Source organism: Haliotis rufescens, unplaced genomic scaffold (genome assembly GCF_023055435.1).
Source record: "Haliotis rufescens isolate VD_foot unplaced genomic scaffold, xgHalRufe1.0.p SCAF_8, whole genome shotgun sequence".
Classification (NCBI taxonomy): Eukaryota; Metazoa; Mollusca; class Gastropoda; order Lepetellida; family Haliotidae; genus Haliotis; species Haliotis rufescens.
This window is the reverse complement of record NW_025964372.1, coordinates 37,995,931-38,018,288: the sequence shown is the minus strand read 5'-3', so window position 1 is coordinate 38,018,288 and position 22,358 is coordinate 37,995,931. Positions and strand designations below refer to the sequence as shown.

Genomic DNA, 22,358 nt, shown 5'->3' with positions numbered 1-22,358 from the left:
TGTTATAGAATGTTCTCTCAAGACCGGGTAACTGGTAACAACACAGAACCGGGTCGTGAGTATCAGGAGACTTGTGAAGGCATGTTTAAATGAGTGACTTTTGACGATGTTACTTCTTTTCGATATCATTTTAGTCATAAAGCGACAGGGCTTGAATGCCCAGAATGACTGGATTGAACATTTCTCAACGGTGCGCCTCATAAATTATTCATAGGCGTGCTTTAGTAATATGCCACATGGTCTGACGTTATTTGACTTCAGAGTGTACAACGCAAACGGACGTAGATCCTCCTGTCTGTAAGTATGTGACGTTAAACGTTGTTAACTCCTCACGTTATATTCCTGTACAAAATATAACGTTTAGAGGAAGGAACCTCTTTGACAGGCATTTAGAAGTTGGAGTGTTAAGTAAGGATAAGGTATATGGATGGATAATCTCTTTATTACAGTTAGAAGCGGTGTTTCGGTGTAGGTTCATCACTTGTAATTAACGGTATCAGAGTGTGCGTGAGTGGGTTGGATTTTAACGCCGCTTTTAACAGTATTCCAGTTACATTACGGTGTGTCAGCTTAATGTGGGAGGAAAGCCCGAAGTGATGCAGGTCTCAGACGTTTACCATTTCGGTGAAACCCACGAGCACGGGTATGGTGCTGACATTCGAACCCACAATTATAGGTTTCTGGCGTGCCCAAGGGACGCAACTCTGCACAGCGAACCGCGGCGCCTTATACGACTGGGCCACCCGTGCCTCCCTTACGGTATCAGAACCGACACCAAAACGTCACGCCCAATTGAATTAAAGAAGTTGATCATCCATTTATCTTATCCTTACTTGGAGAATTAAAGTTAGAATTAGGAAGTTCTGAATTTGTCAGTGTTGAGTCTGTATTGTTGGGGGCGGTCGGGTAGCCTAGTGGTTAAAGCGTTCGCTCGTCACGCCGAAGACCCGGGTTCGATTCCCGACATGGGTACAATGTGTGAAGCCCATTTCTGGTGTCCCCCGACGTGATATTGCTGGAATATTGCTAAAAGCGGCGTTAAACCATACTCACTCACTCACTCACTGTATTGTTGTGCATGTAGACCAAGGATGATGCTGTCCTCGTTATGAGTATGATTTTGCCTGCTATATTAACATGTAAACACACCTGAAGTATTCATGTTGTAGTTTCTACATCTCACACCTGCTGATCATGGTTTAGAGCGCTCGTCATGGGTGTGTAGTTTCATAACTTCATCCTCTCTAGCTGTATGGTATTTCCATGTCCTATATAACCACCTGCCTGTTATACCTATTGCACTATGGGCTGATATGCATACTGAGCAGGGAGACGCGAATGGTATATATTCGTGTATGTCAACATTACCATCCAAGGGGGCACGGATGGCTCAGTCGTCTAGGTTACACACAACCAAATGTTTTCCCATAGACTTCTATAGTAACGTTATGATTTTTTTTTAAATAACTAAGCATTCAACAGCTATTACCTGTACGTGTGTACACAGTTTGGCCTTAGAGCAGCAATAAAAAAAATAAAAAAATGACTAGCTTAGCCAGCTCCTTTTCCGAGTACCGGAAGCTAAACACACCACCCCCAGTTTCGCACCAAATGTCACCTACTTGAAAATAGCTGTGGTCACATTCAGCATAGGTCATCATGTTGAAAAAGACAGTACTAAATATAGAAAAACATGGTCAGTTTTAATAACTGGATGGATGTACATTTGAAAGACATAAAAATCTTACAGAATATCCCCCAATCACAGCCTGCAGATATCTCTCGATCTGCACTCAAGGCTACGAAAACCGCACTGTCCAAACTGGTTCTAATTTGGTGTAGTAGAACCTGTAAGGCGTCGCGATTCACTGTGCATAGTTTAGTCCCTTGGACACGCCAGAAACCTGTGATTGTGGTTTCGAATTACGGTTCGTCCCGATTATGTTTCTAGGTTTCTATTTTTTGCACCATAACCGTGCTCGTGGGTTTCACCGAAGTGGTAAACGTCTAAGACCTGCATCACTTCGGGCTTTCCTCTCTCACTTAATTACCATCCAAATGTTTGCAGAAATCGACACATTTCATTGAAATGCATGATGAATGTTGATGTGGAACTTGCCGATATATACTCCTAGTAATGACACAGATGTGACTATTCACCGAAATTTCAGATATATATACTGTTGTGCATACTGTAACCAAATAGTGTTATGATCGATTGTGTCTTTTATAAACATTGACAGCCAACAAGTTAATTTGTTATAACTGATAGTAAGTTCTACGTTTGAGTTACATCTGACTTTAAGACCTTAAGTCCATTCCTCTCTTCTACTGAATTCCAAAGCTGCATAAATACATGATCAAAGAGTGTCCATGAAATGTACCACCAAATCCCTGTCTCAAAGATTGACCATAATCCTTAATACAATCGCGTAGTAATGTTTTCATACTTGTAGAAAGTATTTGAGACGAGTGGATTACTTACTTGAAGTACTTGAAGTTAAACGTCTTGACCAAACTCCCTTGTTTTGATGTCATTATACACACCTGTGTAATGCTGATTGATATTCACAGAGTTGTGTATATATGTGCATATACTGTACTTTGGATTGCATAAAATGTTCACCCCTTTATGTCGATGAATAGAGTGGATATGAATGCTCCATACAGTTTCATTTGGGTCGGAAACCATTACATACGTCAGACAGAAGGGCGAAACCGCATTATCGGTGGTTCGAGAAGGGAGCTAACTCCGTTTGCCTAATCGAATGTTCGAGGTGGGCCCACATTCGAAACTAAACGCACTTGTTGTTGAGAATATATACTACGTAAACAAACCCGCATAACGAACTCATAATTTGTCTATTTAAAATAAGTATTATGACTTATAATTGGATTAAAATGTACAAATAAGATGACAATACAGCAGAACTCACTTCTACGAACATCGCCAAACTAGGTCGTGGGGTTATTAATATTCATGAGTTATTCCTTTTATGGAACAAGTTCTCGGAAACGTCTGAGGCTTGTATCATGTCCGAGATCAATTCAAGTGTAGACATATGTTCAGGCTTATATCGCCACCAATACTTATGATTAGATTGATGTGTTATACTGGAAAAGGTAGAATGAGTGGTATTGCCTCTGTAATTTTAATTTGAAGTAGATTTATGTTTCTTGCTTGGTAGCTATTTTTGTAAAACTAGTGTGGTCAGCTATGACGCAGTTATTCAAACTTCAAAGACTTTTGTGCCTTTTATGGAATTAATGTCACACGAAATGATTTATAAAGATATTTCCCATCAATATTACAAAATATGAATAATATAAAATGTTACATAATGACAAACGTGAGCCCAATAGCCTAAATGACTTCGTCAACCTTAAGAAACCCAGCGATTTAAAAATATAGGCCCACCTGTTTCGATCACTATAAGAGGGGAACAATGTGGGCCCACATTTTAGAAAATGGTTATAAGTAAGCAAAGCTAATGAAGCTAGCGATTTTTTAATGTGGTCCCTCCTTTTGCAATCACTATGACGGAAGAACGTCTACCCACTAGGCGATATACAAATGTGGGCCCACTTGTTTCGATCACCATATATGACGGGAACAATGTGGGCCCACATTTGAGAAAATGATTATCAATATTTAAGTAGAATTTCGCGATTAATAAATGTGGTCCCTACTGTTGCAATCAATATGACGGAAGAACGTCTGCCCACATTTAGGGATTGATTATCAGAACTAACGAAACAACCTTACGAAGCTAGGCGAAATACAAATGTGGGCCCACTTGTTTCGATCACCATAGATGACGGGAAAAATGTGGGCCCACATTTTAGAAAATGGTTATCACCACTAAACCAATCTTAGAAGATGTACTGATGGAAACATAAATATATAATGCATTCAAACATTTAATTACCTCACGTTTTACCTTAGGGATAAGCTGGGCATTTAATAGCTGGACCAACAGCGTGCAGCGTGGGTGACGCCATTTCTCGCAAATACGAAAACAACGGAGATAGCTCCCGTTTGAAATTAGAGTGACCTCCCTTTCCCAATATGAACCACTGATAATGCGGTTTCGCCGACAGAAGCTCATGTTTTTCTACGCACCCGATTCAATATGTTGCTGTATATCCTACAAATGATAGATGTCATAGTGTGTCCTCTGTATCCGAGTGGATCCCTGGGGTCACCACCGTCTTTAGTGATAGGTTTGATCAGGCCATGCCGCCAGATAGATGGTGGGACAGAATATGTTAAACAAAGCTGAAATATTTCACACAGTAAGTTAATACAATGAGGATCCTGTATCACTTCAACAGGTATTTGGCACAGACCTGACGCCTTTCCTTTCTTCATCTGCATGACTGCCTTCTCCGCCTCAGTAGCAGATAATGGTTTATAAAGATCACTTACATCAGAGGAAATAGATCCAGAGGACACAGTTTCCAGAACGTTTTGGTGAAATCCGTCGTAAAATGCTTAATTTTTGTCATTGTTGAATAGCTCACAATATTTGGCTTTCCAAGGTGACAACACTTGATGCTGTTCGTTTTTCATATCCCTTCCAGGTAACTCATAGCAATTCAAAACATTTTTCAAAAGGATTCAACATGTTATTGAAATGTTTTTAAAATGTTATTCAAGACCATCATGCTATAACACAGGCGAAACTACTTCATAACATGTTATTACAATGATTTCAACACGTTGCAGATATGTTTTGTCAGAACATATTTAATGAAATGGTATCAGCGTGTGTTTAAATACAGTGTGTACACATATGTAAAGTCATCCGAATAAGGGGCAAATGCTTTATAATTATTCAGATGTTATTGAAATGTTTTTAAAATGTTTTTTTTTCAAGAACATCATGTCATAACATAAGCGAAACTATTACATAAAATGTTATTACAATGTTTTCAACACGTTGCAGAAATGTTATGCCAGAAATTATTTCATGAAATGTTATTGAAATGTTTTTAAAACGTTATTCAAGAACATCATGCTAAACATAGGCGATACTGTTTCAGAAAATGTCATTGCACTTTTTTCAACACATTGCAGAAACATTATGCCAGAACATATTTTCATGAAATGTTATCGCCATGTGAGTACCGATAACGACCCGAATAGCCTATAGTTGAACGCAAGTTTCCCAGCTAGCGCACTCCGTTTTCATAATGCTGGGGATTGGTAATGCATTAATTCACAACAGTTACACTTTAATCTGTAGACTTTAATGTCAAAAGAACATATAGCAGATGTGAGTAAGACAAAATTTTACATGATTTATTTGTTGCTAATCACAGGTAGTGTCACAGGAAACTACATTTTCTCGGGCATATTTTGCGGGGGCGTGCGAGAGACCGTTGAGAAGTGAATAAATATAGATCTATGGTAAAAGACACATTCTCTCACATTTTATTATTTTTCATGACTAGTTATGAAAATGTCATAAAACGTTTTTGAAAATTACCAAAAAAATAAATGTTTTTGACATGTTCTTTAAACGTTTGTAAAATCTGATATACCACAAACGTTTCGAAAACAATTTTAAAATGTTGTGACCAAATGCCTTGTCTCGTGAAATGACATTGGAATGACATCACACTATCACGTCATATTTTGCATCCGCCATCATCAATTCAAGTTTACTCTACATCCAAGTGACATTGTGCAACAAGAGCTGGATTGTCGAACTCTGATTTCTTAGGGGGTAAGTTCATTTTTGAAAACCAGTATCCGTTTATCTATGCAATATCTAAATGGCATTGTGTAAATATAACATTTGTTACATTTGACCACTTTCTAAATGGCATTGTGTATTCATAGCGTTCGGTCATGGGAGCCGTTCCAATTTACACTTGTCAGAGGGGTACACAAAGTACGTGATATAGGGGTTCTTTGCAAAGCGCGAATCGCTTGCTAACGATGTACAGCGATTCGCCTCACAACAGTGCGCTGCCGCTTGCGAAACAATCGCTGGCCAAAATGGCGGCTGACTTTGACAGCGGAACAAGAAATTGATAGATCGTTCCTCTTGTATTACGTTCTTTTACGTCAAGACAACCAAGCGTTAGTTGCACCGCCATTTTGGAAGAGTGCGCATGCGCTTCGTACTGTTGAAACGAATAATTTGCTTTTTGTAAGCGATTCGTGGCTTGCGACGCGACTCTAAACTACCAGTTGTCGGATTTTCATTTTTTAAGGAAGCCTCGGCGGCGTAGAGGGTTAGAGAATAACATTCCTGACAGCCTAACAACTACACCAGACATCAACCTACACAATACGTAATGATCGGAGTGAAAACTTCAATGTGCATATGCGGAAGATATATTCCCTTATGTACTTGAACAATCATCACATTCACATCAGCAATGCTGAATGCAGAGCGTAACTTGTATTAATCGCGTATTCCAGAGGTCAGCTTGTGGCATATCATATTGTGTAGAAATACAGTTAGACACTGTTGTATTTCAGTTGGCGAATACAACCAGGTGTTTCTCACGGCCTCGTAATGTTAATGTCACGGTTTGTTTGATACCAAGTTCTTTTCAAACATGATCTGTCGTTGCAATCCATTGTTAGTAATAGCCGAATTCTGAAATGTTGCACTGAAATGAAGTTCACAATGCATAAAGGCCCTGGCGTAAACAACTATCATAATGCATGTAGTTGCGCATGGACTTGCATAGTCCTGCACCATGACCGTGGAATATATTTATTTTATAGAATAATAATCTAGAAATGCATACAAAAGCAAGTCTAGCCAGCTCAAGCTAGCTCTAAAGGGATTTTTTTTAATTTTTAGTGTCAAGTAGGATATTGTGTAATATATGATTTCAGAGACTAAATGTCAGTCTAGGGCTTGCACACAACTTGATATTTGAATACTGTACAGAACATTTGTATGTTTTACCAACTGCACCAGTCACCCACACGCACAACAGTTAAAGATTGGTATGACGGGGCTTATGAAGAGAATGTGATAATACGACGACCGGTAACTCGTAATTGAATTCATATAATCAATGATCTGCACAGCGAATCGCGGCGCTTTAGACGACTGGGCCACCCGTGACCCCGACAGACTGTGAGTATTGCTGTCCAAATGTTATTGTTTGTTTGTTGTTTAACGTCGCACTCAGCAATATTCAAGCTATATGACGGCGGCATGTAAAATAATCGAGTCTGAAGTTTTGAACGATGTTTGGTTCAGAAAATGTACTGTCACAGGCATGTCACATCTTCAGGATGTTGGATGGTTGGTTGGTTTGTTTGTTGTTGAACGCTGCACCCAGCAATATTACAGTTATATGACGGTGGTCTGTAAATTATCGAGTCTGGACCAGATAATCCAGTGATTGACATCATGAGCATCGAGCCACGCCATTGGGATCGATGACATGCATCAACCAAGTCAGCGAGCCTGACCACCCGATCCCGTTAGTCGCCTTTTACGACAAGCATAGTCGCCTTTTGCGGCAAGCTTTGGTTGCTGAAGACCTATTCTACCCCGGAATCTTCACGGGTCTCTTCTCCTTGTGGAGTAGCCACTCTTGGAGCCACTCTTTCACACAGCGAGAATGCTCTGTTTCCTTATTTCCCAAATAAGTGTCCTCAGATTTGCATGACTTTGGTAAATTTCAGCAAATGGTCACTAATTACGTAACTGGGTGTGATGCTAGATTATACAGGTTGTCCCTTTTCACCAACGATTTGGTGCAAATTATGTTTAGATTGTTTTCAAAGAGCATCATAGGACTCTTGCTCAAAAGTTGTTTGATCAGGGTCAAAAGGATAAAGGCCTTGGTAAGAATGAAGGCCTTGAGGTAAATATGTGGAGGATTTGAATTCCAATTTGAGTGATCGGTGAAAAGATATTTCATGTTTTGATTTGTACTATGTGTTCCGCGTTATCCTCAGGTGAACTATTGCCATTGCATGTGTTTGTGACAGGTACCGTCGCTTTGGGCAGAATTCTCTCACCTTTTCGTGATCACCTGGTATCGTCACTATTTGATAGTGATTCATAAACATATGCCTATGATAAGGTCGGAATGGTTAATGGACTCGACTTTGAGCAGAGATGCCTTATGATTATGGAAATAGTATTGCCACTTTTATTTATTCACATTAAACATCAATGACATATCACTGCAAACAAGAAAACATCGTTCTTTTCCGTATATGGTCATTGGACGGAAAAACGACGTTATTTGGACGCTTTCAAACCATCGTATTTCCGTCCAAATAACGTCGTTATTTGACATCCGAATTTACTGGGAGAGAACGATATCATCAAGCTCCTCCCTTTCTTGATTGACATTGTCTATCAAGCAACAGCGTCTACCGGTATTCCTAATTCTCAGATTTCATTGGTCAGTTCTCGCGTGTTAGATTACAGGAGTTTGGAGCGAGTTTGACGCTGTACTCGAAGCGCTTAGCGGAAGTACTGAAATCAATCGTTCTGCGCATACGGATTGCTTAATGCCTTAACCACATTTTCCGTTCTCTGCATGCGCTACGGTTATAACGAACTCAAAGGGACCACTAATTTTAGTTCGTTATAACCGTAGTTCGTTATAAGCATACATGCAGCATATGCACAACAAATGGCCGTGACTAAAAATAAGTTCGTTATATCGGTCAGTTCGTTATAAGCGTGCTCGTTATAACCGTAGTTTACTGTACTCCAAAACGTTGTGTTCTTCATAATAAAGACGTTGACATCCATACATTTATTCCTTGTGGGTATCACTTCTTAATGCCTTCAAAGCCTCAATCTAGCTTTGTTTTTAAATGTGGAGATATTTGCGTGGATTATAATATGGTCATGCCTATAAACATTTGGGTCTTTGTCTATATGAGCATTTAATCATAAATTCTATAGCTAAGGAAGTTGCTAAATCTGCAGGGATGAAGTACACTTTATAGCAAGCTGTGATCTTTATTCACACTTTAGATATTCGTAATGGAGATCTATAACTGAAGTTTATCGCAATTTTCCGCAACTCTCACCTCCTGACCAGCTGAACGTCTTAGTGCATTCTGATGCCATTGTAAAATTCCAGGCTGCCCTTCTTCCTGTGATGTTTTGACGGATGTAATCTATTGCGTTATAATACTCTCTGTTTGCTGATATTCAATGTACATCCTACCCTCCCATTGTCTTTGATCCCTTTGATCTCTTTGATCTCTTTGTCAGTCAAACAATCACATATGCATGCATATCTTTCAATCAAATAAATATGAAATAGTATCAAATGTAATTAAATGAAACAAAAGACATCAGTACAGACACACCCAGTCCCCCAACCCCAAGTCTGCATGTATCAATACTCATACCTGTCACCTCCTACTTAACCTACTTACACAATCAAATCACTTCATGTTCGCCAGCCCTCGTATCACAACGCACGCACACACACACACATTGCATTCATCATTTCCCTTTATCCCTACAGCCATCTCATTATGTCTACGTCAGCCATCATGGATCCATGCGCATGCTTACATACGTAATCCATCCTCCCACCATTCGCCAACATCCATCGAACTATATCTATATCAGTAGTAGATATCGTGGAAGTACCTACCCTCCCATTGTCTTTGATCACTTTGATCTCTTTGATCTCCTTGATCTCTTTGTCAGTCAAATAATCACATATGCATGCATATCTTTCAATCAAATAAATATGAAATAGAATCAAATATAATTATCAACACACAACGAGGAATAATTATGATGTTATAGATAAGAAAGGGTATAAAACCTATAGTAATATCTTTTCGTTGTCAATCAAACATCCCACGGGTAGCGCCTCTATTGTCTTTGAACAATGTTGTCTATTGTTCTATTGGCTTTTGATGTGAGTTCGAACATCACGTTTTGGCCGCCATCTATTGTTCCTAAATGTGACTGAAATTGAAGCTATTGTTAATGTATCACGTTCCGACCCCTGTTAGTACTCGATGTATATACAGTAAACTACGGTTATAACGAACTCAAAGGGACCACTTAATTTAGTTCGTTATAACCGTAGTTCGTTATAAGCATATATACAGCATAACGACAGCAAATAGTCGGGACAAAAAGTAGGTTCGTTATATCCGTCAGTTCGTTTCATAATATTCATGCATAATGACTCAGTTCTCATTGTGACGTCATGCATGTCTATTTGCATAACACCAGGGTCATGAATATTTATAGTGCGCCTTCCACAGCAGGCGGGATAGGTCCACATTTATTCCAACTGTTAAGTCATTTCTTCTTTATACATTTCTTCATAAAAGGGTAACATTCCATTTGATGATGATGATGATGATGATTCCACGGAAGGCGGAATAGGTCCCCATTTACCCCTACTCTTAACACCTGCACCTATCAACATTCCAAAGGGTACACATTACCATATCGGATACTTAATAGAACAGAAAAAATGGTACCTATTTCCAGGCATGTTCATCAATGGAAACTACTCATTAATATGTTCAGCAATATCGATTACTAATTGAGTCCCCTCGTCAGATGCGGGTTTTTAAAATACGCTCGTTTTAGTAAAGAAGGTATCTGACGGGGACGAATAGTAACTTATGTATTACTCAGGTAACATATGCACATCGAGAGAAACAATACAATACATCAGTACATACTAACATCAACAAGTTAGAAACGTCTTCATTCAACGGTGAATTTAGCTTCGAACTCTGTTCAGAGTAGGTGAGAGTTAGAGTCCATAGATGGTTTATCTGTTATGAAGTTGGTTGCAATTACCGTTAAGATACAGCATTTATTTGTTTTCGGATTCACGATACGAGATTTTCACGAGATTGACACGAGGATGAAATTTTGCCAACTGTACACTTCAAGGGGCGCTACTCTCATTCACCACACAAAACGTAAGGTCGTAAGCACACGCGGTGATATATGTTTTTATGATCTTTCGACATAATATTTGGTTTAGTAGTACTGCTCTGAACCGTTATGATGCCACGTTTCTCAGACTTCTGCAACACAAGTCTTTGTGCTCTCACTTTTTCAAACGTATATGTTTACGAGTTGGAAAAGGGAAGATCCCAGATCAAATTATTAGTTTTTAACAGTCTCCCTTGAACAGATGTGCCAGAAAACTGTTTTTTAGATAGCTACTCGTGATCTTAAATTCACCATTATGAAAATTCAGCAATTACCTTGAGATTTGTATAACGAGAGCAAAATGTTTATGATCATGAATATAATATATGGAGATCTGTATTATACTTGCGAACTAAATATAGAGACCGCTGAATTTGTTATGAAAGCAAACACAGTGACGTGTCACAACACAATCGCATTTAATTGCCTTTTACTATACTAACATCTACGAATAACTTATTTTTGCGAACAATACGCTGAAATATTTTAATTCACCGTCGCTCATTCGCACCACTACAAGCTGCTACTTCGTCAGTGTGTGCTTACAGATATCAGTCTCGTATAATATATCTTCACAATGAGATGATCACGTGTAATTATATCAAAACAAAGAACAGCCTTAAGCTTATTGTTCAGTGTTGTGGGTGAGTCCTTGCTGGATACCATTGCTGTAAATGGTCCATGGTGGCCCAACGTGTGTGAAGCATAAATGTTCAGCGTGTAGGCATATTCAAGTGCGACATTTAAAGGATTATACAGATCGTGGTAGGTCAGCCGACCCTGACTGCATGTTTATTGTCAAACATCAGAGCTTGTATTTTATTCAAGCCACAGCCTTATTGTGCCACAGCGTTTTCAGCATTTGTAAGTAACTTTTAAAATCACTCTAACAATACCTTCCTCTGTTATTGATCTATTTGAGATTCTTCATTTCTACAATTTCTTACATCGTCTCATCTAGTTAATTCAAAACCACACAAGTATAGTGGGTCAGTATTGATCCACTCATTTATATACATATACGTATGATGTTTACAGTCATGTCAGTCATTTCTTCCAATTTGTCCATAGAGGAACGAACAATACTTAGTTATATCTACCTAGACCTTAAACATTAAATCATTTAACACCAAGATACATTGCTTGCATCTTTGCACAGTAAGTTCAATCTACACTATGTTTGAATATTTACATTATTTGGTGTCTTTGTGTCATCCAAAAAATGCACGCTGAGTTATGTATAGCAAATTGTTCTTAAAATATTACTTAAAAATGTATACTGTTTTACGATAAATATTTAAGGTGTCAATTCTAGATTATGTTTGCTGCTAGACATATGAAACGAGAATGAACAAATGGCCCTGATCACAACCCTGCATTATGACCCTCAATAGAGGCAAGCAGAATAAATAAATAAATACATTATGGGTCGTTTTTAGAAATTTTTGGATTACAATGTGTTACATGTACATGTATCTCATCTACACTGACAGAGTATTTTTTATGTTTTTACTGTAGTGTGGGAGGTGCACCAAAACTAAACAATACGATCAATAATATATTCATACAGTGTAAATATCAAATCAAACATTTTTACAATGTACGATTTAAAATAATTGAAAACTAATACACTTAATCTACAGATTTCTATTTACATTGACCGGCTTTTAATACATTTAAACTATAACGTCGCAGATACATGTGATATTTATATTGATAGACTTCGCATACGGGGTGGGGAAGATTTGGTCAACACGTTTAACTCAAGCTTCATGATCAGTTATATCGATAATCTGATATCGCTCACAAATAGTAAAATAACAATTCCTTTTAAACATACTTACGCAGTTATGGTGGCAACAGTTTCCAAACCGCTCCTATCAAGTAGACTAGAAACCGTTTAGGTCGACTGGTCCTGAATCGCTCACTTGTCGCTTTTATGTAAGTCCCAGGTTCAATTCCCCTCATGCTAACAATATGTGAAGTCAATTTCTGATGTGATATTGCTGGAATATTGCTAAATACGGTGTAAAACCATACTCAGTCAGTCGGTCTGATATACGAACAGCCAACCTTCTGAAACTGAAATACCAGTACCAAACTGTGCTAGAGAACTCCACCCAATGCTGTTGTCAGTTGTTCAAATCTGGCCACAGAAACATGTTTACCAATAAATCAAATCACCTGCTGCCGCTGATAATTATTACACAAACACCGCCACAAAAAATACTTTTACATAAAACAGTGTTAACAAATATTATAAATCTGATTATGATTGGCTGCTAAATTAACGCCCTGTACAAGAATAATAACAAATACGAGTATGAACTATTTTCGACCTGAAGAAAAACATTGATAATAATGATATTAATTCTTCTTTTTCCAGATTTCTTTGAAACAAATAATGGCTACTGACGTCAACGGTTCTCCGAATCTTTCTGACAAATATGGTCCAATGTTCCGGGACCCAGTTTACCGGAAGTTGCGAGATATTCTTGATCTGCCGGCGGGCGAAAGGTCGCTTGAAGCCATCATTGGAGGAATCAAGATGACAATAGCTATCATGAAAACCCGGAATGAATATCTGGACACCCATTGTTCCCCTGACAGTGCTACCCTTGAGGAGATCCGCTTGTTTACAGAGGCATCTGATTGGTCCACAGCCAAAGCGAGACATCACCTGGAAAAGCAAAAGGGGATTGGCATGCTGACAGGCAAATCTGAAGGTCAGTATGTCATAGACGGTTTGAGTGAGTGAGTTGATTGAACTTAGGCTACTTGTATGTCGCCGCGTGTCAGCTTATTGTGTGAAGAACTTCCACTATGACAACCACACGAGAACTTTTATGATGATGCAAACCCAAGGATAACACGACAAATCCCTGATTCAAATCGACGTTCACGGGTCCTGGCGCACCAAAGCGATCCGACTGTGCAGAGTGTATTGCGTCGACTATGACCGATTGGACTATTTTAGAGAGGGTGAAGAGGTACGACAGGTCAGGGGTAACTCATCTTCCCGAGGCAAGAGAGTTAACTGACTTTAAAAGTCCAGTTTCACCCTTACCGAACGATGCTGGTATTATGGAGTTTTAGCTGGACTAACGAGTCTATGCATAGTCCAATCAAAATCGCGAACCGAAATCAAAATCCGGTTCGTAAACTGTCGTGCAGAGTTCGGTCGATTGCGGGATTTGCAAAGCATGTGCACCGCCAACTCGTTGTCAGCAGATAATTTTCAAAATCTTTTCATGTTATTAATCAAGGTGCTAATGTGATTTGATGCATTTCGCGATGTTAGACCCGTTTTATCACAATATAAATCTTGATTATCGATTAGATCGTCCTGACTGGGCGCCACCATTTTGTTTGAAGTGATACGAGAGGTGGTCCATAGGAGAGTGAGTGAGTATGGTTTTACGCCGCTTTTAGCAATATTCCAGCAATATCACGGCGGGGGACACCAGAAATGGGCTTCACACATTGTACCCATGTCGGGAATCGAACCCGGGTCTTCGGCGTGACGAGCGAACGCTTTAACCACTAGGCTACCCGACCGCCCTGGTCCATAGGAGAGGCTTAGAGGGGACATAGCTGGTAATAGCCACTGGTGGCGCTACGATCGAGCCCAGTATTTCCAGCCTAGTTCCTAACTCTCTTGCCTTGGGAAGATGGGGGCAACTGTCTGTGTGGGAAGCATCTCTGATTTTACAGTTAATGTTTCATCTGTCTCCTACTCACAGAAAGCCAACACAAACTTTGATACACCCATTTTTTTATAGGAATCCGATCCTCAGCGCACAGATTTGGACAGACTGGAACTGGTTTCGGCCATAACTTACCAGTTTGTTATTACTTCCATAGTTTCCCTTGTTTATAGTTTAGCTCGTCGGTAATCGAGTTACCGTTACTTCCAAAACGATAATTGTAATTTCTGACATGTTCTAGAGTCCAATCGATCTGCTAAACACACCCAACTGCTTATGTGGTGACTCAAAATTATGGTGACATAAATATTTCAACACTGACAGGAGCCAACGCGCAGACAGACAACTACAGGCGGTTACACCTGCGTTTTGAGATGTCGTGGGTACAACGAATTACTGGGAGAAGCGCGATGGCAATCGAATAGTTTATGTTGATTGGGTTTACAGGTGTTTTGCAGAAATTGTTCTTCGGATATGATACATGGTTAGAACAATAGAATGACTTCACACGACCTATTTATTTTTAATTTATATCACCATTGCAGTTTACAATCATTTACCATCGGGAGAGATCTTGGGCGTTCTCTCTCCATATTCTCTTTATTCTATTCCTTTGCCGAATCTGACAGAAAAGTTGATAACGTGTCAGACCTTTTTACATTGTCGTGATCTTCTTGTAACTTTTTGTAACTTTATTGAAGGTATTATTACCTGATGTCAATACCTGTTAATGTAGATTTAATATCATTATTCTCTCGTCTGAGTATTTTGTGACGGGTGCAGCTGGTGGGCCGTGCACTTCATTCATCCCTAGTCATGAAAATAATCATGTTAATATTAAATGTACTTGTATTCATTCTGGCCTTGATCATGGACTGACGTGGTGGGTGCGTTATATCTTCTGTAGCAGGTTTTTATTAATATCTATAGTGAGTATAATGTGAAGACTTGACAGACAAATAACTATTCAATTCAAGGTGAATTCCTCAAATTTTTGGTGAGCATGCAACAAGCGAAGCGTGTCCTTGACATTGGCATGTTTACCGGATACAGTGCCTTGGCCATGGCGGAAGCTGTGCCACCAGATGGCGTGGTGATCACTTGCGACATTGAGCAGTACCTGGAAAAAATCAATCGGAAGAAGTTCGACGAATCTCCTCACGGAAATAAGATTGAAATTAAAATAGGTGGGTTTGTTTCTGAATATTATTCATCCTCTCAGAATTTGTGGAATTCCTTTGCTGTCTACACTCCAAAAAACATTTTGAGGTACAATCAGGCATGCTCTTTCAACAAAGTTTTCAAAGAGCGTTATTCGACTTTAGCTTAAAGTTTGTCGACGTCACAGAGCATTGGTTTGCCGGTGTATTATGCAACAAATCTCCACGGATGGCGAAGGTAACGCGCATCTTCTAGCGAACACCTGGTATCATCACTGTTTTTAGAAATTCCTAAACACATGCTAATTATTTATTTATTTTTTTCCCATATGTGTAGAAACACCTTCCTACATTAACACAATGTGTATTAATTACAATATTTAATAATCAATGCCAAATACATGTACACCATTTGCCAAGACTAAGATTCAACACAAAAACACCTTTCACAGTCAATAAAGTATAACGACCTGCGCTTCCGTCTTACCATTTGATAAAACAATTATGAGTTAAACAATTATTGTCAAGGGGCTCCGAATCTCCTTTAAAACGAACAGTAGTCATTAGACTGTTATACATAAACGTCTTCTGAAGCACTGAACCACCATGGCTCTTCAATTCTTCATTTCAGTAAGTTAAATTGCACATGGATAAATATATAAATGATTGAGTAAAGGAGGGACTTTCAACAGGACATATTGAAAATCCAATTGATTGCAATCATCTTATATTTCTTCTTCTTTTGAGGGTATTAAAACATGTATGTGGTAATTGTATGGTTCAAAGGTGTAAATATACAAAGATAAAAAGATATTGCTTCATGCATATCAATTCTAAATTACATACTGACTTTCGACATTACATGGGCAGCTTCTTTAGAGTCAACCAAACAAGGATTCTGCTTCCCAGCCGAGTCATTATGTGGTATCAATTCGTTCTACCTGTTGGTAGAACATATCAATAAATGAAACGGTCATCTTCCCGAGGCAAGAGAGTTAACTGACTATAAAAGTCCAGTTTCACCCTTGCCGAACGATGCTGGTATTATGAAGTTTTAGCTGGACTAACGAGTCTATGCATAGTCCAATCAAAATCGCGAACCGAAATCGAAATCCGGTTCGTAAACTGTCGTGCAGAGTTCGGTCGATTGCAGGATTTGCAAAGCATGTGCACCGCCAACTCGTTGTCAGTAGATAATTTTCAAAATCTTTTCATGTTATTAATCAAGGTGCTAATGTGATTTGATGCATTTCGCGATCTTAGACCCGTTTTAATATAAATCTTGATTATCGATCAGATCGTCCTGACTGGGCCTGACTGGCTATTACGATTTATGTCCATTCTATGCCTCTCCTATGGAACAATCAGATTCCACCTCTCGTATCACATGCATTTGCTTCAAACAAAATGGCGGCGCCCAGTCAAGAAGATCTGGTCGATAATCAAGATCTATATTCTGATAAAACGGGTCTTCCATCGCGAAATGCATCAAATTACGTGAACACCTTGATTACAAACATGAAAGATTTGCAAAATATCTGATGACAACGCGTTGGCGGTACACATGCTTTGCAAATCCTGCAACCGACCGAAATCTGCGTGACAGTTTACGAACCGGATTTCGATTTTATTGCGCGATTTTTATTGGACTATGCACAGACTCGTTAGTCCAATCAAAATGTCACTCCATAATACAAGCCTAGTTCGGCAAGGGTGGAAACTGGATTTATATAGCCAGTTAACTCTCTTGCCTCGGGAAGATGGAAACGGTCGGTCAGAAAAGAATGTTGTTCATTTATTCTTGTGATATTTTTCTCATCATGGAAGCGTAAGATTTGGGGCGAAACATTATGCTTACATGGTATCAGAGCTCTCTATGTTTAGATTTTTCAGGTGGTCCGAGGTTGCGGGAACAAAGATTTCATATCAAAGGTTGTGTTTGAGAAGCACACAATTTAAAGACGGTGTCAAAGTAGTGCATCAATATTATGAATCATGTTCCAGGTAACGCCAACGATACGATGTTGAGTATGGCGGAGGAAGGACAGACATTTGACTTCATCTTCGTAGACGCTGATAAAGAAAACTACGTGACGTATTACAATGTGAGTAAAACTGGATCCTTGCTGCTTTGTCGTGAAACCTTTTACTTTTCATTCATAGGGATTTGATTGGCCAGAATCTACCTGGATTCCCAACCATCGGGAAACGATGACACTCAATCAGCCAAGTCATCGCGCCTGAACCCCCGATCCATTTGGTCGCCTCTAAACAACCAGCACAGATTGTCGGGGACCTTTCGAACCCAGATTCCCCACCGGGTCGCCTCTTACAACCAGCACAGGTTATTGAGGACCTGTTCGAACCCAGATTCCCCACAGGATCGCCTCTCACAACCAGCACAGGTTATTGAGGACCTGTTTAAACGCACATTCCCTACAGGATCGCCTCTTACAACTAGCACAGGTTGTTGAGGACCTGTTCAAATCTAGATTTCCCACGGGGTCGCCTCTTACAACCATCACAGGTTGTTGGGGACCTGTTCGAACCCAGATTCCCCAGGGGGTAATTTATTTGTATACTAAGGGATTGCATGAATTGATAAAAAATCAAATGTCATGAAGTTCAGGTTTGACAGTTATGTGAATGAGTGAATGCTAATAACAACTGTAATCTTCGTAGAACCAGACAACTCAAAGCCATCGTCTGGACATGCTCTGAAAATGGACCTTGATTGCAGCAGCAACTCTTCTTGCAGACCTGAAACAAACTTGTCCAGTTTGTGAAGCGTTGCAGGACTTTGGGAACACAGTGTTCATATTCATCACGCATATGTTCAGTTTCATTGAGGTCACTACATTATCTGGCAAAAGATTTTCCCGGATATACTTATAAGTATCCTCTGACAGGCGAGTTGTATGTGAGCTGGCATACTTCTCTTTCAGCCTTGCTATGAGTCCTGGGGGGCGGTCGGGTAGTCTAGTGGTTAAAGCGTTAGCTCGTCACGCCGAAGACCCGGGTTCGATTCCCGACATGGGTACAATGTGTGAAGACCATTTCTGGTGACCCCCGCCGTAATATTGCTGGAATATTGCTAAAAGCGGCGTAAAACCTCACTCACTCACTATGAGTCCTGGGACATGATTGCATGTGGGTCATGGGGCTAACGCCGATTCTGTGAATGATGAAGACCCGAATCTTATCCCTAACATTATGTCTTTTCAGACACTCTTCATTATTTTACGTCCAACACTACGTCGGCACATCCCTAATTTGCCTTGGGGTATTGGGTTGGTCGGGGTTTTATCCGTATTTGAAATGGAAAAACGAAGCAGTTCAACATGATACCATGATATAGCCTCATACATAATGTTGACATGCATATGTTGTTTATGTCAGACCATCATGAATCATGGCCTTCTAACGGATAATGGGACGATCGCATTCGACAACGCTCTACTAAACGGTGGAGCATATCTTGATACTGACAACCCCGCTGATGCCCTGAACAGGCGGGTGGAGAAGGACACAAGGGTAAGAAGGGTAAGTTATGGCTTCAAACAAAAGTCTTTTCAACTCATAATGTCGGCTTGAACACATCCTTACATGACAAATTGACAACATCAACAGGATTTGAATGTCAATTCAACCCTTAGTGTGTGAAAAAGTGGGAACATGTCTTCAGCCAATATATTCATTTCTAAGAAGTATTTATTGAGAAAAATCAGATTCAGAAAGCACACAGTGGATTCCAGTTAGCAATCTTTGGTCCCAATTGCAAGTGCAATTGTATTTTGTTAATGAAAGATGAACCATCTACCTGTGTCTAATATTGAAAACCACAAACTTTCTTTGATTGTTTAATTTGAACTTTATATGATATATTCAAAGCTGAGACACTTTTGTAAAGAAATTTGAAACATGCTGACATAGTAAATAATATGTTTTCAATTACCCACGTTCCTATCCTGAACTACTATTTTTTTTTGTTATTACGGATATCTGCGGGGAACTGATAACTTTAGAACTTGGTATGATACACACGGGAGATAGTTCTATGCATATAATCTCTATGCAAATAATACGTACAATCATACTTTTATTATGAATCGAAAGAAGCTATCATAAAATATTTTGAACTTAACTGAAGATAAAGTGACAAAATCCTTTCCAGAAAACTCTGCACAATCAAAGTCGATTGTACGATTCCGACTATATCATGAGCATGCATTTATTGTTTATCACCCGACAAAACTGGGGAACATATGGTCTAAGTCAAAATAGGGAATTGAATTGTTGAAAGCTTTACTGAGGCCTAAAATGTTGTCATCTTGATCCAACACCCTCTGGTAAAGAGTCGTATGATGCTCTTTGAAATCTTGGTAGAAAGAGCATGCACGATTGTACCTCAGAAGTTGTGAAATGTTAACACCAAAGGCTGGAGCTGCTGGAATATTGCTCGACAATAAGTTGACCCTTTAAAAGTTGATGTCATACTCTCTCGTGGAGCGTGTTTTGTCACTCTGAATCTTAATGCTTAGATCTAAACATGAAACAGATGAGGCGGTCTCACTGGACTCCTTTATGTCTAGTTCTGGTGGGTAAATCAGTGGAGGGGAATTGGCTATTTCATTGTTATTGAACGATATCAGACCATTGGTATGCCTGAAGCTTAAGTTAAACTTTTTGGCCAAATTACCTTGTTTTGACTTTGCCAATCCGAACAGATATTCCGATTTATACGCGTAAAGAAACAGATCCGCAAGAAGGGGAGTACAATTGGTGTCCATGGGGATCTTGCCTAAATGTCTATTCCCACAAATTTTAGGTAGATGTTATCAATGACGAAGTCCAACATTTCACATATTGTGATGGTATGTGCTTTCATTTTTCACAGGTTGTCATGAACCTCTGAATATATATACGTAGCTCTAAGAATAGGTCTTCAGCAACCCATGCTTGACGTAAAAGGCGACTATGCTTGTCGTAAAAGGCGACTAACGAGATCGGGTGGTCAGGCTCGCTGACTTGGTTGATGCATGTCATCGATCCCAATTGCGTGGATCGATGCTGATGATATCAATGACTGGATTGTCTGGTCCAGACTCGATTATTTACAGACCGCCGTCATATAGCTCGAATATTGCTGAGTGCGGCGTAAAACAACAAACAAACAAACTATCTGTGTTCACCAAGTTTTGAAACAGATAAAAGCCCATGGATCAAGGAATGAAGTTTTTCCTTTAGATTGTCATGTATAGGGATGTACAAAGTAGAAAAATCAAACGTTTTGACAGAGCCATGTCTGCGTATGCAATAATGTAACTCATAATATACAACTAAAAGGGTTTAAATGAACGTAGACTGAAAGATCCAAACACTGTAATTGTGTTCTGTATTAGGTTCTTCTACCTGTGCGAGATGGCGTACTGCTGGTACGCAGAGTAAAGGATGTGATTGGACCACGCTATGGTCATGTGTCTACAGATTAGAGGTCTTCATCCTACGTTACATACTGTAGCTAGTGGTATGTTCCTGATGCTGCGGATAGTGTCCTCCTCAACCACGGTGGGACGCGGATCACCAACGGCAGTTGCCGCTGTCACATCTGACACAACAGTCAATACTACTCTTCACTGGAATATCTACATCACATCGCAGCAACTAAGGCAGTTGTCTTAGAATTATGAAGGGCACAGTGACGTGAACTCATATATGACATTAACATGATCAGACTGAGTCCGAATGGGGTTTCCAAAAACAAATCCTTAAGTGTTAATTCAAATCCACTTTTTTCTTCATAAGTATCGTTACGAGGTTATTCCCAAATTGAAACGCAAATGTTAACCGAGAAATTGGTATGTACAGAACTTAATTGTGAAATGTAAACATTGGTGATCAATCTTTACATGTTACACACTGTATGAGTGAGTGAGTGAGTTGGGTTTAACGCCGCTTTTAACAGTATTACAGTTATATCACGGCATGTCAGCTTAATGTGGGAGGAAAGCCCGAAGTGATGCACTTTTACCACTTCGGTGAAACCCACGAGCACGGGTATGGTGCTGACAAACCTAGAAACATAATCGGGGCGAACCGGGATTCGAACCCACAATCATAGGTTTATGGCGTGCCCAAGGGACGCAACTCTGCACAGCGAATCGCGGCGCCTTAGACGACTGGGCCATCCGTGCCCCCACACACTGTATGAATGTAATAATGATCGTATTGTAGAGTGTTAATACACCTCTGCTGTACAGACAGATAATGATATTCTGCCTGTGACATTGTGCTAAACTAACGATTAAGCCACCTTATCTAAAGTAACGCCTCGCCCACCGAGTAATGGTCAAAAGTTATTTAAATAGCGTGTGTGTGTAAAATACACGTAATGTCGAAGATAAATATATAGACGCCGAGTGTTTTAAGGATATTGGCGAAGATAAACGAACTGGTAGTTTGAGGATTTATTAACACTGGACAATAACCACCAAGCAAAACCATTAGGCATTAGATAAGCAATTAAAGCTTGGTTTCGCAGAGCCTGAGGAAGTCTC

At 39.6% G+C, this 22,358-nt stretch overlaps 1 protein-coding gene across 3 annotated transcripts; it reads left to right on the top strand.

The window, feature by feature from the left end:
* Positions 1-256: 256 nt before the first annotated feature.
* LOC124138377 (caffeoyl-CoA O-methyltransferase 1-like) lies at positions 257-21,862 on the top strand. 3 transcript variants are annotated; one of them, XM_046504987.2, is made up of 6 exons: positions 257-297; positions 13,321-13,660; positions 15,619-15,828; positions 17,806-17,906; positions 19,201-19,344; positions 21,204-21,861. In XM_046504987.2, the coding sequence occupies exons 2-6, from the start codon at positions 13,339-13,341 to the stop codon at positions 21,291-21,293; spliced, it is 867 nt and encodes a 288-aa protein (XP_046360943.1). In that variant the 5' UTR covers positions 257-297; positions 13,321-13,338; the 3' UTR covers positions 21,294-21,861. The 3 variants fall into 3 exon arrangements, with proteins under 3 accessions (XP_046360943.1, XP_046360944.1, XP_046360942.1); XM_046504988.2 differs by lacking the exon at positions 257-297 and adding an exon at positions 6,872-7,109 and having other exon boundaries at positions 19,201-19,335; positions 21,204-21,862; XM_046504986.2 differs by lacking the exon at positions 257-297 and adding an exon at positions 6,872-7,109.
* The last annotated feature ends 496 nt before the right edge of the window (positions 21,863-22,358 follow it).